The sequence below is a fragment of the Callithrix jacchus genome, chromosome 15, assembly GCF_049354715.1.
Source record: "Callithrix jacchus isolate 240 chromosome 15, calJac240_pri, whole genome shotgun sequence".
NCBI classification, from domain to species: Eukaryota; Metazoa; Chordata; class Mammalia; order Primates; family Cebidae; genus Callithrix; species Callithrix jacchus.
The window spans coordinates 34,724,267-34,740,981 of record NC_133516.1 but is presented as its reverse complement, the minus strand read 5'-3'; the positions used below and the strand labels follow the sequence as shown (position 1 = coordinate 34,740,981).

Below are 16,715 nucleotides of genomic sequence, written 5' to 3'. Positions count from 1 at the left end.
AGAACTTAAAGGGATGATGAAAATTATTATTTTTATTTTATTTTAGAGGCGGTTTTGCTCTGGCACCCAGGCTGAAGTGCAGCGGAGCAATCAGGGCTCACTGCAACCTCAAACTCCTGACCTCAAGTGATCCTCTTGCTTCGGCCTCCCAAAGTGTTCTGATTACAGGTGTGAGCCACTGTGTCCAGCCAATGAAAAATTTTATTCAGTAGCCAACAGCAGAAAGAGCCACCACTTAAACGAGAATTTATTTTCAGGACTATGTTTTTACTATAGATTAAAATTTAATATAATTTAATTCACATATAAAGACAACTCTGAAGACTATCTGGATATGATAATGGGGCCTAAGTGGAATAACTGAGGTCAGGCTCAGGCCTGAGCAGATACCAACTTGCTCAAGCCTGAGAAATAGGACTTCTCTCTTTCACTCATCACTTCAAAATGCAGTGGCCTCCTGCAGAAGTTGCACTCAGCCGAGGAATGTGGCTTCAGTTCCAGCCCCACCTGCTTCCATGTGACCAGCAGATTCTCTGAGGAGAAACAGTTAAGTATTAAAGGGAGTATATACACAAGAGAAATGAAAACATATGTCCACATAAAAACTTGTACACTAATGTTCACAGCAGCATTATTCATCATAGCTAACAAGAGAAACAACCAAATGTCCATCAATAGACATGCAAGGCATGGATGAGCCTTGCAGACATGATGCTGTGAAGGCGGCAGATACAACGGAGCACACACTGTATGATTCCACTTAGACACAGGTCCAGAAAAGGCAAATCCACAGAGACATAAAGACCCATGGTTGACAGGGGCTGGGGATGGGGAAAAGGGGAGTGACTCCTAATGGGGAGACACTTCTTTCTGAGGTGATGAAAACGTTCTAGAGTCAGATAGAAATAATGGTTGCATAACTCTGGGAATGTACTTAAAAATCATGGACTTAGGTACTTTAAACAGGTGAATATTATTTTATGGTAATGTGAGTTATATCTCAATAGGCTTTTTTTTTTTTTTTTGGAGATGGAGTTTCGCTCTTGTTACCCAGGCTGGAGTGCAATGGCGTGATCTTGGCTCACCGCAACCTCCGCCTCCTTGGTTCAGGCAATTCTCCTGCCTCAGCCACCTGAGTAGCTGGGATTACAGGCACGCGCCACCATGCCCAGCTAATGTTTTGTATTTTTAGTAGAGACAGGGTTTCACCATGTTGACCAGGATGGTCTCGAGCTCTTGACCTTGTGATCCACCCGCCTCCGCCTCCCAAAGTGCTGGGATTATAGGCTTGAGCCACCGCGCCCGGCCAGCTTTTTTTTTTTTAAGACGGGGTTTCACCATGTTGGTCAGGCTGGTCTTGAACTCCTGACCTCAGGTAATCCGCCTGCCTTGGCCTCCAAAGTGCTTGGATTACATGGTGTGAGCCACCATGCCCGGCCTCAGTAAGGCTTTTATAAAAATAAATAAAGAGAAAAATAAAACCCAGAGTTGGGCTTGATTTCACAGGCCTGGAGGGAAGAAGCTGCTCCAGTATCGCCACGGGACAGTTGGTTTAAAGCCAGCATTTCCAACAGAACAGAGCCCATGAGGAAGCTGAGCCATGCTGGGCGGGCTTGGGAGGGCAATGTACCTTAGAGGCAGAGGTGACCTGTGACTAACAGCCCCCTTCAGTCTCTGCCTTTAGGTTCGACATGAGTCAGGCAGTACAGAACCACAGGGCAGTTGAAAATGTTGAGCAATTCCTCTTATCAGAGGGGATTAGGTGTGCGGTTATTTAAGGATTATACAACGTCATGGAGTAGAGCGCAGTGCCAAAGACAAATATGAGCTGGACTCTGGAGGGCCAGCAGGCACTCAAGCCTTCAGAGGCCTCTTCTCCCTGCAAGTCACTACCATGCATCCTTCAGCCACAGACAAGGGGGCATTGGGAACATTGAGCAGATTCCCAGGCTCCCTCAGAGCTCCCAAAATGACTCTGCACCCTCTTGATGTGAATCAGACAATAAATATCTTTTAAGCCAGGCGCGGTGGCTCAAGCCTGTAATCCCAGCACTTTGGGAGGCCGAGGCGGGTGGATCACGAGATCAAGAGATCGAGATCATCCTGGTCAACATGGTGAAACCCCGTCTCTACTAAAAATACAAAAAATTAGCTGGACATGGTGGAGCATGCCTGTAATCCCAGCTACTCAGGAGGCTGAGGCAGGAGAATCGCCTGAACCAAGGAGGTGGAGGTTGTGGCGAGCCGAGATGGCGCCATTGCACTCCAGCCTGGGTAACAAGAGCGAAACTCCATCTCAAAAAAAAAAAATTAAAAAAATAAAAAATAAATATCTTTTAGGGTTTTGAACCATTTGATGGCATTCTTAATTACATGGAAAAAGAAGAAACAGGCCAGCCGTGATGGCTCATGCCTGTAATCCCAGCACTTTGGAAGGCTGAGGCAGGTGGATCACCTGAGGTCAGGAGTTCGAGACCAGCCTGACCAACAGGGAGAAACCCCATCTCTACTAAAAATACAAAATTAGCTGGATATTGTGGCACGTGCCTGTATCCCAGCTACTCGGGAGGCTGAGGCAGAATTGCTTGAACCTGGGAGGCGGAGGTTGAGGTAAGCCAAGATCGTGCCATTGCACTCCAACCTGCGCAACAAAAACAAAACTTTGTCTTAAAAAAGAAAGAAAGAAAGAAACAAGTCTGAATGCCTCTGAAGGGCTACAGTTAATAACACTGCAAAGATAGCTTTATGTAAGTCTCCGACGAGGCATCAGCAGCTCCCCAGGTACTCACCAAGGAAGTAGTTCATCATCTGGGGTGTGTGGTGAGGGGTTGGGGCGATCCGTAGGAGCTCTTCCCCCCGGGGCACTGTAGGGTAATTGATTGCTTGCACATAGATATTATGTCTGCTCATTAGTTCATCACAGACTTCTGTGTTTTTAGCAGCATCTGCAACCTAAGTTCAATGACAGCAGAAGGCAAGGTCACAACAGGAAGGACTACCTCTTAGAGATTCTAACGAACATAGTCTCCACAACGCTCAGGCTCAAGACCTGACTGTAGCAACATATGCAAGCTTGGGGGAGAGGGAAGGCGCTGCCCAAACATCTGTCATTTAAAAGGAGCCAGTGTTGTTTAGTGAAGACCAGAGAGCCAAAACCTTATGAAAAAGAAATACATTTTTAGTGAGAAAACACTAGTTCTGTTCATACCCAGGATGTATAGCGTAGATTCCATTATACTAGCTGTATTCATTACACTTATTCAACTGTGACACCAACAGTGCTACCATTTGTAGTGGGAAGGGCAAAACCTATTTTGAAATTTACTAAGTAGAAAGCCATACTTCAAAGTTGGCCAAGCTCAGGCTTCTGGAGTTTACTGTGTTTACCCTGTCAAGGTCAGTGCTCTGGAGAGGGAATTTCTGCCCTAGCCTGCTGGGTTCAAAGGCTTTCTTCTCATCGTGAAGTCCGCCAATGGCGGAAACATGACAGAGGGTGGCTGGCTACAACCCTGCCCTGGAGTCACCCTGCTCAAGCCCAACTTCAGGAAGGTGTGAAGCAGAACAACTGCACACCACGTGTAGAGGCACAGCCCACAGCAAGTCCAATCAGAGACAGGCCATTACCCGCACAGGGATGATGTGGCTGGGGCAGTGGACCACAGGGAGACCAGCATCCATTAGCATCTGTCTCATGAGCTTGACGTTGCGCTGGTGCTGGCGGCGAAGCACTCGTCCCTCAGCGCTCTTCAGGATCCGCACAGATTCCAGGGCTCCAGCCAGCAGCATGGGTGGCAGAGAGGTGGTGAAGATGAAGCCAGCAGCATAGGACCGTACAGTGTCAATCAGAGAACTCGTGCTGGCGATGTACCCTCCAACACAGCCAAAGGCTTTGCCTGGGAGAAAACAGCTTCATTTATTACAGCAACAGCCTCTAAAGGGACACAGCAAGGTGTTGCAGAGCTCAAAGCACTGACTTTTCTCCTTATCTTCTTAATTTGTCCCAGGACTGATTGGAGTAGTCATGCACCGCATCAACAATGTTTCAGTCAATGACAGACCACATATATGATGGTGGTCCCATAAAATTATAATACTGTATTTTTACCGTACCTTTTCTAAGTTTAGGTATGTTTAGATACACAAATACACACCAGGGTGTTGCCTACAGTATCCAATACAGTAACATCTTGTACAGGTTTGCAGCCTAGGAGCAATAACAGGCCATACCACAAGGCCTAGGCGTGCAGTAGGCTATACCATCTAGGTTTATGTAAGTATACTCTATGGTGTTTGCACAATGAGGAAATTGCCTAGCAATGCAATTCTCAGAACATATCCCCCATCGTAAGCAATGTGTGACCATAAAAGGATATCTACTCTTTCTTTTTTTAGAGACAGGGTCTTGCTCTGTCACCCAGGCTAGAGTGCAGTGGCATGAACACAGCTCACTGCAGCCTCAACCTCCTGGGCTCAAGTATACCTTCTACTTCAGCTTCCCAAATAGCTGGGACAGGTGCTCACCATCATGCCTACTAATTTTAAAAAATTTTTATTTTGTGTAGAGAGGAGGCCATGCTTTGTCGCTCAGCTCTGGTCTCAAACTCCTCGGCTCGAGTGATTCTCCCGTCTCAGCCTCCCAAAGTGCTAAGATTACAGGTGTGAGCTATCATGCCTGGCTACCCATTTTTAAAAGGGAAAAAGAGCTAAGGATCTTGCAAAAGTCATATGGCCAAGCTGGTGTCTAACCAGGATCAAAATGCAGGTCTTCCAACCAGACTTGACACCTCAGTGGCTGGTCCCAGTGTGCCCAAAGACCCAGCCGCTGCCTCTCTTCCTACCATCTGATTCTGCTCTGCCTTTTTCACCCAGGCTTGCTGCTCTGACAGCCAGCACAGCTGCAGTCCCATGTCTGCACTGCATGTGTTCTTTGGAACAAGACTGGCTCTGCAGTGCTTGCACCATCCTCCCACTACGAACATTACCCCAGAGGCTGGAATTTTACCCAGCTGAGGCAGTAATTGTTTTAGTGTGGCTGGTGTTATTTCCTACTTAAGTAAGAACAAAACTCTTGGCAATTAATGCATTTGCTAGACAAATATGAAAACCTGTTAGGATTGATTTAGGGCCTTGGTTTTCAATTCTCATCAAGTCCCTTTGTATAATCTATATCTCAAGTTTCAGGATTAAAAACTCCAGAGGAGGCCAGGTGCAGTGGCTCATGCCTGTAGTCCCAGCACTTTGGGAGGCTGAGGTGGGCTTGAGCTCAAGAGTTAGAGACTAGCCTGGTCAACATGGTGAAATCCCATCTCTACTAAACATACAAAAATTTGCCAGCCAACACCTCAAACTCAAGTGATCTGCCCACCAGAAGGTTGAGGTGGGAGGATTACTTGAGCCCAGGAGGTGGAGGCTGCGGTGAGCTGTGATCACACCTGGGTGATAGAGTGAGACCCTGTCTCAAAAAACAAACAAACAAAAAAACTCCAGAAGAGTCTTCATAGATCTTAATGTTACATTCAGCAATTAACGTTTTTACTAAAACCACATGCAGAGCTGGGTTGGTTCAATTTCCTATGGTGCAAAGTTTCTCTCTCTAGCATTTCCCATCTCACAATGACCATACTTTCAAAGAGCCCACATCAGGAGACCTCCTTAAAACAGAAGAGCTTCTTGAATTAGGACACATGACCAGGTGCTTTTCTCCTGGTAGGGTTCCACCCTTAGAACTCCCAGGCTCTCATTGGCCACAGTGGCTCACACCTGTAATCCCAGCACTTTGGGAGGCCAAGGTAGGCGGATCACCTGAGGTCAGGAGTTCGAGACCAGCCTGACCAATATGGTGAAACCCCATCTCTACTAAAAATACAAAAATTAGCTGGGCATGGTGGCAGGCGCCTGTAGTCCCAGCTACTTGGGAGGCTGAGACAGGAGAATTGCTGGAACCGGGGAGGCGGAGGTTGCAGTGAGCCAAGATCATGCCACTGCACTCCAACCTGGGTGACAGAGCGGGTTCTCACGACCCTTGACGGTGCTGAAGGACACTTTTTAAAAAGCCTGCCCTTCCTTTACCAAGCGTAGGCTATAAACTGGCATTTTAGCTAACCGCTAGATGGGTTTCCAACTGCCTTATCCACTTTTGAAGGCTTAAAAAAAAATCTTCAAATGTATGCAATTTTCATCTCTTTAGGGTTCTCATAGGCAAAGGGAATGTCTATAGTAACTTTGCATACAACTCATTTACCTTCCTCACAAAAATTGTGATTTAGGTCCTATTGTTTTCTCCATTATACTGATGATGAAACTGAGGTATAGAAAGTTAACTACCAACCCAAGGTCACGAAACTAGTGAGGCGGCAGGGCTCCAAAGTCTAGCTCCCACCTACCATGAGACATAGTCTCTGTATGAGGAAGAGCAGAGGAAAACCAGGATGAATTGGAATGTTCCCACGTGGCAGGCACAGAGCTCAGCACTTCACAATGCCTGAACCTAACAAGTACTCCAGGAGCAAAGTACTAGAATTCTTTTCTTTTTAATTAAGAACAACCTGAGGCACAGAGAATACAGGCTCTTGCCACGGGATGTGGCTAGAGCCACAACTATGTTTGAAATGAGCTCAGATGGCAATAAATGGTCCACCTTTTGTTAGGCTATGGGATTTACCTTGATTCTAAGAGCCATGCCTCCATGACCCAAGGGATTCCACTAAGCTGGGCCAAGAGAAAGAGTGGCCCAGGCTTTACATGCTGTCAGACTGTCTCTTCATCTGATCCCAGTTAGACTAGTTAGTCCTTGGCCTTGTTAGGATAATGAAATTTTAGTGTACGTGATGCAGCATATACATACCAAGTGTTCCAGAAATGATGTCCATTTTTGGCATGACTCCGTCCCGATCCCCAATCCCTCCACCTCGAGCCCCATACAGCCCCACCGCGTGGACTTCATCCACAAACGTGATTGCTCCAAACTCATGGGCCACGTCGCACAGCTCTTCCAGTGGGCACACTGCCCCTGAGGAAAGACCAGATACTGCTCTGAAGAGGTTGCCACTTCAGAAATTTCTGTTTTGTTTAAAGTCAGAACAATGTAAACTTATATTCTAAGGTATCATTTTTAATACTCAAAGAAAATGAACTTCCTACAATTTCTAGGTTACTTGGGGTCCCAGGGCCCAGTAAAAGCCAGAAAAGAAAATCCACTTTCACCCAAATCTATTTAAAAAAAGTCTACCAATTACAAAATCCTAGCAGAATGCAATACTACACAGCAATAAAAAAAGAATGAGACAATGTCCTTTACAGCAATATAGACGGAGCTGGAGGCCATCCTAAGGGAATTAATGCAGGAACGGAAAAATCAAATAATCACTTTCTCTTCTAAGTGGAAGCTAAACATGAAGTTCACATGGACACAAAGGGAACAACAGACACTGGGGGCCTACTTAAGGGTGGAGGGTGGGAGGAGGATGAGGATCAAAAACTACCAATTGGGTACTATGCTTATTACCTAGGTGATGAAATAATCTGTACACCAAACCCCTGTGACATGTAATTTACTCATATAATAAATCCACATATGTACCCACTGAACCTAAAAGTTAGAAGAAAAAAAAAATCCTGGAAGAAAGAAAAAGAAAATTAAAAAGTACAACAAAACCCCATACTTTTAAAAGAGTTCAGGCCTAGTTTTTCATCTTAGGTTTCAGATAGATCTCTATCCACACTTACCATCCATTGAGTGGACAGTTTCAAATGCCACAATCTTGGGGACTGAGGGGTCAGATCTTCGCAGCAGTTCTCTGAGATGGTTGACATCATTGTGGCGGAAGATGTACTTTGGCACTCGGCTGTTTCGAATCCCTTGGATCATGGAGGCATGGTTCCCAGAATCAGAGTAAATCTCACAGCCTAACACAACAAAAATGCTATTTATTGCCATCTGCATCAAAGGCAAATTATTTCCTAGAGAGAGACAACAGACTTTTCCTTGGAAATGATGCTCTGAAAATGCCTAGTAGGAAAAAGACACTGTGTGCCAGTTTCTTCCTGGCAAAATAAGTAGCTAGTGCTTCCCCTGTGAGAAGGCCGAAAGGTGTAGAATAACCCTGTGGCAGGCAATTACTCTTATCTTAAATCTGGCTGCCTCACTCCAAACTCAATCAAGAGATAACTAAAAATGATTAAGAGACTTCTCCAAAGGATCATCTCAGAATACAAAACACTTTTGAGGCAATTAGCTCAAGGACAAGATGTTTCAAGTTTGAACCTTCCCTGGTATCATGTTCTTACTGGAATCCATAACATACAGTTAGCACTCAATTCCAGAGCAAATGCCCAGATAGGACTGTTATTTTCAATTGAGAGGTTCTGGTAAGCTTTCTTTGTTGCTAATATTCTTGTTATTATTGAGAAACCCAAAAAGCTCTAAGGCACCCATACCAGGCTTCCTTACCTGGCATCATCTTAGCCAGAGTGAAGAGGGTTGAGTCATTGGCCACAAAGCACGAGGAAAACAAGAGGGCTGCATCTTTCCCATGGAGGTCTGCCAGCTCCCGCTCTAAGTCCACATGGAATTTACTAGTTCCAGAAATATTTCTAGTACCACCTGCCCCAGCACCATGTTGTTTCAAAGTGTCCCTATTTAAGAAAAAAAAAAAAGACAAAAAATAAAGCTCATGGTTCTAAACACTATGCGAATTTTTTCCTCTTTCTAGGATCCAGGAGATTGAAACATGTTGATGTAGCAACTCTCTCACTGTGAAATCCAGAGTCAGAAATTTCAACTGATTTCATCTTCAGACTACGTGGGAGAAGGTGTCAACGCTAGGGTGATGATACCCCCAGGAATCATCAAGAACAGTGTTCATTTAATGGTCAGTAAGTGCTTGGTATTAGCTGAGTTTCTTTTCTCTGAGAAACATTATTCTTTCCAATAACATGTTATTTTAAGAAAAATAAAACTATAGAGAGACATCCTGGATGGTGGTTACCCTCTGCAAGCCAATCAGGTAATGTTAGAATATATCACTACCATTGAACTTCAACTGGGACTCTCTTTAGCAAGTCTTTGGAGAATCTGACAAGCAACTCTCTCAAGCATCCCTAGGATGGTGAATCTCCTGAAGGACATGAGTGATGGGATCTATCATCCTTTTTAACATGTCTTTTGAAGTAGTTTTGTCTCTAGCACTGCTAGATTCATATTTCTTCACTCACAGCCACAACCAAGGATGTCTCTGTGAAAGAATGCCTGGTGTTAAAGGCACACTCACTTGCAGGGTAGTAGGAAGTGAACTGACACACGTTGTTATTGGGCTTATAAGCTTGAACCCTCACAAGCTAAGGGGCTCCAGCAGCTACCTGCACATGAGCATTCCTTTAAAAGTAATCTGTAGATATTTTTCAGAAGCTAAGAATAGTATTTTGCTGTGGCACACTTTCAGCTACTGAATGTTATCTCCATAAGAAAGCCAAATAACACCAGTAATATTTGAAAGCCAAGGGCTACTTACATAACTGCCCCACACACCCGTGGGTGGCGACTCATTCCTAGGTAGTCATTACTGCACCAGACTGACACCTGCTTTTTGGTGATGAGGGAGTCTGAATAGTCATCTGCCATGGGGAAGATGTGTGCTCGCCGGTTCACAGTTTTAAAAACTCGATAGGTGTGGTCATTCTTTTTCTCATCAATTTTTTTCTCAAAGAAACGATCATACTGAAAAGTGGAAACAGCTAAAAATTGAACAAAAGACAGTATAGAATGGTGGTTGTGAAACATAGCTGTGTTTTGGTGAAAGACAAGTCTCAGCTTGGCCACTGAGTAGCAGGGAGATCCTGGGCAGGTTATTTGATGTCCTCATCTTGTAAGTAAATGAGACTGTATGTCAAGTGTTTGGCCCAGGGCCATGGGCAGACAGTAGGTATTAAAGGACAGAAGGCAGGCTACCAACTACACCTGTAGTCCCTACAACCACCAAGAGCACCTGCTCACTCAAGCAAGGGATATGGGTTTTAAGCCTCAACTCACCAGACATTTTTTGTTTTTCCTAGAGACAGAGTCTCTCTCTGTCATTCAGGCTGGAGGGCAATAGCGTGATCATAGCTCACTGAACCTTGAACTCCTGGGCTTAAGTGATCTTCCTACCTCAGCCTCCTGAGTAGCTGGGACTATAGGTGTGGGCCACCATGCCTGGCTAATTAAAAAAATTGTTTTTGTAGAGACAGTGTCTTGCTATGTTGCCAAGGCTGGTCTCAAACTCCTGGCCTCAAGTGATCCTCCCACGTCAGCCTCCCAAAGTGCTGGGATTACAGGTATAAGCCACTGTGCCCAGCCTTCCCATGATATTTTATATTTAATCTGATGTATGTTTAAATTATAAATTCTTTCCTACATCAGGCAAATAACAATAAGACTTACATTTTGGCAAGTTATCTTGAAGAAGATGAGACACTCTTTCTGGTCTTTGCTTTTGCATGATGTCCTGGAAGTTCTTCAGCAGTCCACTGGGATCCCCTCCATCGGTTTTCACACTAACCACACTGGGGCTCACTGAGGTTTGAGCAACCTCTGGAACAAAAGTAACAAGAAGCAAATGGGACCAACTTTCTATTCTGAGTTCACAATATCTTCCAGACATATTGTCAAAAATGGCTTACTGCCTAGTTCACAAAAAAGGCCAAGCATAACGAAAGTTAGTTGTAACTGAGTGTACAAAGCATCTCCTCTATTTTAGTTACTGCAATGGCAGACTCTTGGTGTTGTTTTCAGAGCTACAGGCCAGTTTTAATGAACAATAGTCCAAAGCTTTCTTGCTAACTGGCATGTCTTATTCACTCTACTACATCCCCACCCCAATCCTAATCTCCATTTTCTGTTTTATTTTTGAGACAGAGTCTTGTTCTGTCACTCAGGCTGGAGAGCAGTGGTGTGATCTTGACTCATTGCAACCTCTGCCTCCTGGGTTCAAACAATCTTCCTTCCTCAGCCTCCCGAATAGCTGGGACTACAGGCATGCACTACCATGCCTGGCTAATCTTTGTATATTTGATCGGGATGGGGTATCGCCATGTTGGCCAGGCTGGTCTTAAACTCCTGGCCTCAAGTGATCCACCTGTCTCAGCCTCCTAAAGTGCTGGGATTACAGGTGTGAGCCACTGTGCCTGGCCCTAATCTCAATTTTCTTCATAGAAAACAATTTTGACCATATGCATAATTTCTGCTGGCAAGGCTTCTAGGGAGCCCTGGGTGCTCTGCAGATATAGTCACAGCTGGAGTTAAGGTTGTAATTCAATGACCATCAATAAGACACATAGCTTGGGAGCCCTGGGACCAGCACTTACTACAGTAAAACCATTGTTTTCTATCTTTATCCCACCAGATGATGGGAAAGACCAAAGGGACAAAAGGCAGCTGGTAGCAGCTCAAGACTGCCAAGTTATTTTCAGAAATTAAGCAGTTACTATAAAAGCTGGTCACATTCTACACACACAACAGAAAGAAAGTCTCACATTTCGCAATACAGTCCCTTGACTGTCTATCTTGAGGACCTTCCTCCCTGGCCCTAAAAGAGGAAGGTGTTCCCATAAATAACATGCTAATAAAAAATAAACTAATAATAGCTCATATACAAATCTGAAGGCCCAAAAGAACTAAAAGGACCTCTTCACTACCCTAATGGTTCACAACTCATCTCTTACCTTTCCTCACAGCATTCATTTCCTGCACATCCTCCTGAAGCTCAAGACTGGCTTTGCAGAAGACACTGCTGCCTCTTTGGCTCATCTGTGCTGCCAGGAAAGGGCATTTGCTTGCAGTGCCCTGGCTTGTGGCAGGCAAGGGGTGTCCAGACGGAAGCTGCGTGCCATCTGGACTCTGCTGGGGTCCATCAGGAGCCTGCTGGACCTTGGCTTTGGCAGTTTTGTCTTCTGAGAGAGGAAATGGAAAAAATGAAGCATCAGGTCTGGTTGCACAGTGTATAAGAAAACCATTTATTTCTTTCTCTTATTGCCTTGAAGATAAACTTAATACTCATGCTACCCCAACAAAGATAAACTTAATACTCTATCCCAGCATCCAGACACAAGCTTTTTTTTGGAGATGGAGTCTTGCTCTGTTCCCCAGGTTGGAGTGCAGTGGCACAATCTCAGCTCACTACAACCTCTGCCTCCCAGGTTCAAGTGATTCTTGCACCTCAGCCTCCCAAGTAGCTGGGATTACAGGTGCCCACCACCACATCTGGCTAATTTTTGTATTTTAAGTAGACACGGGGTTTCACCATGTTGACCAGGCTGGTCTCGAACTCCTGACCTCATGTGATCCATCTGCCTTGGCTTCCCAAAGTGCTGGGATTACAGGTGGGAGCCACTGTGCCCAGCCACAAGCTTATTTTTTATTAGGTTCTGCTAATCTCTCTAGTTTTTCATCTGCCTCACAGGAAACAATGCTCCTGTGAAGAGTTAATCGGCACATTCCAGTTACCTCTTAAACCCATAGTATTTCTCCTCATAAATCCAAAAAAGTACCGTTTTCTAGTTTTAGAAAATCTGGAATCCTTGAGTTGCATCATTTCCAGTAATTTTTACCCCAACCACACTCAGCTTACTTCATGAGAGGACACACTTTCTAAGGTAACTAGAAGTATTCACACACATTTTTTTCTCTGCTATTATTTTCTTTTCCTTTTGGAAATAGGATCTCACTCTTTCACCCAGGCTAGAGTGCAGTGGTGCAATCAGCTAACTGTAGCTTTGACCTCCAGGCTCAAGTGATCCTCCCACTCACCCTCCCAAGTAGCTTGGACTGCAGGTTCTACTGCTTTTCATAGAGATGGAGTCTTGTTATGTGCCCTTGGCTGCTATCAAACTCCTAGACTCAAGCAATCCTTCTGCCTCCGCCTCCCAAAATGCTGGAATTACAGGTGAGAGCCACCACATCTGGCCTCTGCTAATATTTTCTAAACAGATTCTTGACAAAGAGGCTGCATGTTGCTTAACATAAAAGCTATTGGTTTTCTTCTAAACAAAAGAAATTGGACTAAAACTTAGGTCTTTAGATTGCTAATACAGTAAAAAAAAACAGGGGCATATCACATTCACATACCTCATCTACTTTCTCATCTAAATTCATCAAACTGCTGACTTAAAACAGTTGGCTGTTAATTATGCTTTTGTTAGAGTGACTTCCCTCTCCCTTTGAGCAAATTCATTCATCTTCTTTCTAGAAAAGTCTTTCTTCATCATTCTGGAATACTCTTGTGAGTCACTGGCTAGCCTTTCCTATAACTTTGGTAAGATGTCTCAATACAGTTTTCATTAAAATCTTCTATAAAGGAAAGCCAAAAAAAATTATTTTGAAGTTAATTTCATTTATTATAAAAGTAATACCTATTCTATTCATTAAACAAAGTCTAGAAAAAAAATCCTATTATTTAAAACATAACTATTGCAAACATTTTGGTAAAAAATACACAACTAACTCTTGAAAATAAACCCTACAAAGGATTAAATCCTTTCTACTTAAAGAAAAAAAATTCTTCTTACAATCCTCCCACACCCAGAGAATACACATAAGAAAAGCCTGTAAAATATTCTCTAGGATTAAGTGGAACCTCAAAAGCCTTGTTCTCTCCTAGCAGAACCAGAGCAAACTAAGTTTAACTCCAGTCTCTTTATAAAAACAACAACAAATGTATATACAAATAAAGATATAGGGCACGATCTCAGCTCACTCCAACCACCGCTTCCTGGGTTCAAGCAAGCCTCAATCTCTCCAAGTAGATGGGATTACAGGCGTACACAACCATGCCCAGCTAATTTTTTAATTTTTTGTAGAGATGGGGTTTTGCCATGTGGCCAGGCTGGTCTTGAACTCCTGGCCTCAGTGATCCAAATGCCTCTGCCTGCCAAAGTGCTGGGATTACAGGAGTGAGTCACTCCACTAATAAATACTGTACAATTTCACTTATATAAGGTACCTAGAGTAGTCAAATTCATAGAGACAGAAAGCAGAATGGTGGTTGCCAGAGGCTGGGGAGAGAGGAATGGAAAGTTACTGTTTGGTGGGTATACTTTTAGTTTGGGAAGATGAAAAAAGTTCTGGAAATGGATGGCAGTGATGACTGCACAACAATGTGAATACCACTGAACCGTACATTTTAAAATGCTTAAAATGGCATTTTTTTCTTGTGTATTTTACCACAATAAAACGAAACTTTTAAGGAAAAAAAAATCACTATTTAAAAAAGCCAAAGGGGCCAGGCACAGTGGCTCACATCTGTAACCCCAGCACCTTGGGAAGCCAAGGCAGGTGGATCATTTGAGATCAGGAGTTCAAGACCAGTCTGGCCAACATAATGAAACCCTACCAAAAGTACAAAAATTATCCAGGTGTGGTGGTACATGCCTGTAGTCCCAGGTACTTGGGAGGCTGAGGCAGTAGAATCACTTGAACCCAGGGGAGGTGGAGGTTGCAATAAGCCAAGATTGCATCACTGCACTCCAACCTGGGCAACAGAGTAAGACTCTGTCTCAAAAAAAGAAAAACTAACTAAATAAAAAGCCGAAGGCCAAATGTTTAATGAAAGAAAGGTCAGAATAGAACATTCCAATTTAATAGTTATGTGAACAAGGCACAGAGGAAATACTAAAACCCCAACTGAAACTAACATGCAATCCAAAAACCTGTATGTGTAACACTGGCCACTGTTTCACTTTTAAAGATGGAGAAACTAAAAGTGCCTACTCTTGGGCGACAATCATATGAAATAATCCGTGCACAGAGCAGCCCTCTGTGAGTGAGTGTGGCCCTTACCACCACTGTGGATTGCGTCTAGTCTACCAATGAGCACAAACACCCCTGTCTGCTCCTTCATTGCCAACGACACTTACTCTCACTGGCCGGAGGGGTTTCTTTGATCTGTTGGTAGTGTACTGCTGCGGTGGACAGTGCCCGAGGGGCTGGCTTGGCCCCAGCTTCCATCATCTTGGGGCAATTTTGGGCATAGAACAACAGAGATTTGCCTGCTTTCTGCAGAAAGGCCTGGGGGACTCGGGATAAGAATGGGCAGCGTCGAACAACAGTCTCCATGTTCAAGAAGTATGCTGGCTCCTGTGGAAAGACTGATGATGAGTGACATCAACACTTGTTAATAATCAGGCAAATATCACTGCAAACTCACTGGATTCAGGTGTCACCTGCAGTTTATATAAAGGGTACCCTGGAATACTAACATTTCTCACTCAAAAATGCCTAAGGACAGCACGGATGTGCTGTCAGCTAAGGAATGGTGACCACACTCTACCCAGATCATCAACTTCTTCATTCCCCAGCTCTACACAAAGGCACCTGCAAAGCAACTTCACCAAATGAAGTAAGTACTGACAGTAAATAACCAAGAGCGTGGAAGGATGAGGGACAAGTCAAGAACAGGTTTGGGAGCCCAGAGGTTTCTTAGGGAGATGCATAGTGCAGATAAGACATCTTGGCTTACACCCAGGTGGAGAAGGGATGCTAGGGAAGAAGCCACTCATTCATCCAGGCAGGGAAGACTCTTAAGAATCCTGACTTTCTCCTTGTTCCCACATCCCCGAAACCACCCCTAAACCCGAGGAAGGAGTCCAGCAGGGCTCTGGATCCCTGAGGCAAGGATTCCTCCGCGGTCGTGTCCCCACAGCGGGAAGAACTGGACATAACTTAGAAAGGAGGGGCACAAACGAGGGTAGGGGTATGAGGGCCAGCGCCTTGGGATTCACTGGGAACATGCAGGGGCTAGAAAGTCGAGGGAGTTGAGTTTGGAGAAAGAGGGCAGTCCTCGGACAGTGGGGGTCAAAGGTGACCCGAGGTCGAGGTCTCGACAATGAGGAGAGGGATAAGAGAAGGGAATTCTAAAGCGGCAGGTTTAACCGGGAATAGCCCGAGGGGGCCGAAAGGGGGAAACTGAAACGGCGGTCTAGGCAAAAGATCTGGAGGATAAACGCTGACCCCCGCCCCCGCCACAGGCGGCGGTGACTGGGACAGTGGGGGATGGGGTTCCAGTGCCCGGCGAGAGGTGCTCCAACTAGCAAGACACGCGAGGGCTTCCCCGGCCGGCGCCGCACCCACAACGCTGGCCCTCACCTGCGCGGGGGACTCTGCGGAGGCGGCGGAGGGCACTCAAGCCGAGAAGTCCAAACGAACCGTTCGTTGCCCTTGTCCAAGAGCAGCCCCAGGCCGCGACCGCCGGCGCCTTAATATACAGCGGGTGTGACCGCTGCGCATGTGCGGTAGCCGCGGCCTTCTTCCGCGCAGGCGCGCCGCGTCGCTCTCGGCGGTGTGGGTGGCGGGGACCCGGCTGAGAGACCCACTTCTTGGGCTCTGCGGGTATCCTTGCGCCGGGCATTCCCCGGCTCGCTTGTCTGAAGGAGGAGCAACCAGGAGGTGGGCGGACGAGGTCTCTTTTCCCAACCTCGTCCTGCACACGCGTGCTGCCTCCCCACCAACTACCCTGGAGCTCAAAACCCTACATCCGGATCGTGGGGTATAAAATGGCAAGATCGAGGCGAAGTGCCGCTAGGACCAAGTGGGGGACTACAGGGTTGTCAAGAATGGGTGTCTTGGACATGGAGGAAGAAGGAGATCCAAGGGATTCTGGGCCGGGGTATTAAGCAGGATCCACTCCACCTGCGACTTGCTTTGGAAGCTGGGAACGAGGGCTTCCCGGAGGAGGTGGAGAAGATCG

General features: G+C 45.4%; 1 protein-coding gene across 2 annotated transcripts; it reads right to left on the bottom strand.

The window, feature by feature from the left end:
* Positions 1-246: 246 nt before the first annotated feature.
* Positions 247-16,242, bottom strand: ALAS1 (5'-aminolevulinate synthase 1). 2 transcript variants are annotated; one of them, XM_002758411.7, is made up of 11 exons: positions 16,115-16,242; positions 14,887-15,117; positions 11,698-11,925; positions 10,418-10,567; positions 9,510-9,732; positions 8,450-8,634; positions 7,726-7,905; positions 6,845-7,009; positions 3,625-3,893; positions 2,790-2,952; positions 247-533 (listed from the first exon to the last, which is right to left on the bottom strand). In XM_002758411.7, the coding sequence occupies exons 2-11, from the start codon at positions 15,083-15,085 to the stop codon at positions 373-375; spliced, it is 1,923 nt and encodes a 640-aa protein (XP_002758457.3). In that variant the 5' UTR covers positions 15,086-15,117; positions 16,115-16,242; the 3' UTR covers positions 247-372. The 2 variants fall into 2 exon arrangements, with proteins under 2 accessions (XP_002758457.3, XP_078207196.1); XM_078351070.1 differs by having other exon boundaries at positions 14,887-15,106.
* Between the last annotated feature and the right edge of the window lie 473 nt (positions 16,243-16,715).

Coding starts and splice junctions, on each gene's coding strand:
- ALAS1 (XM_002758411.7), bottom strand. CDS start 15,085: ATGGAGACTGTTGTTCGACGCTGCCCATTCTTATCCCGAGTCCCCCAG. Junction 7,010..7,725: donor AACTGTCCACTCAATGGATG/GTAAGTGTGGAT, acceptor GTCTTTCCTCAG/GGGCAGTGTGCCCACTGGAA. Junction 3,894..6,844: donor CATCATTTCTGGAACACTTG/GTATGTATATGC, acceptor GTTTTCTCCCAG/GCAAAGCCTTTGGCTGTGTT.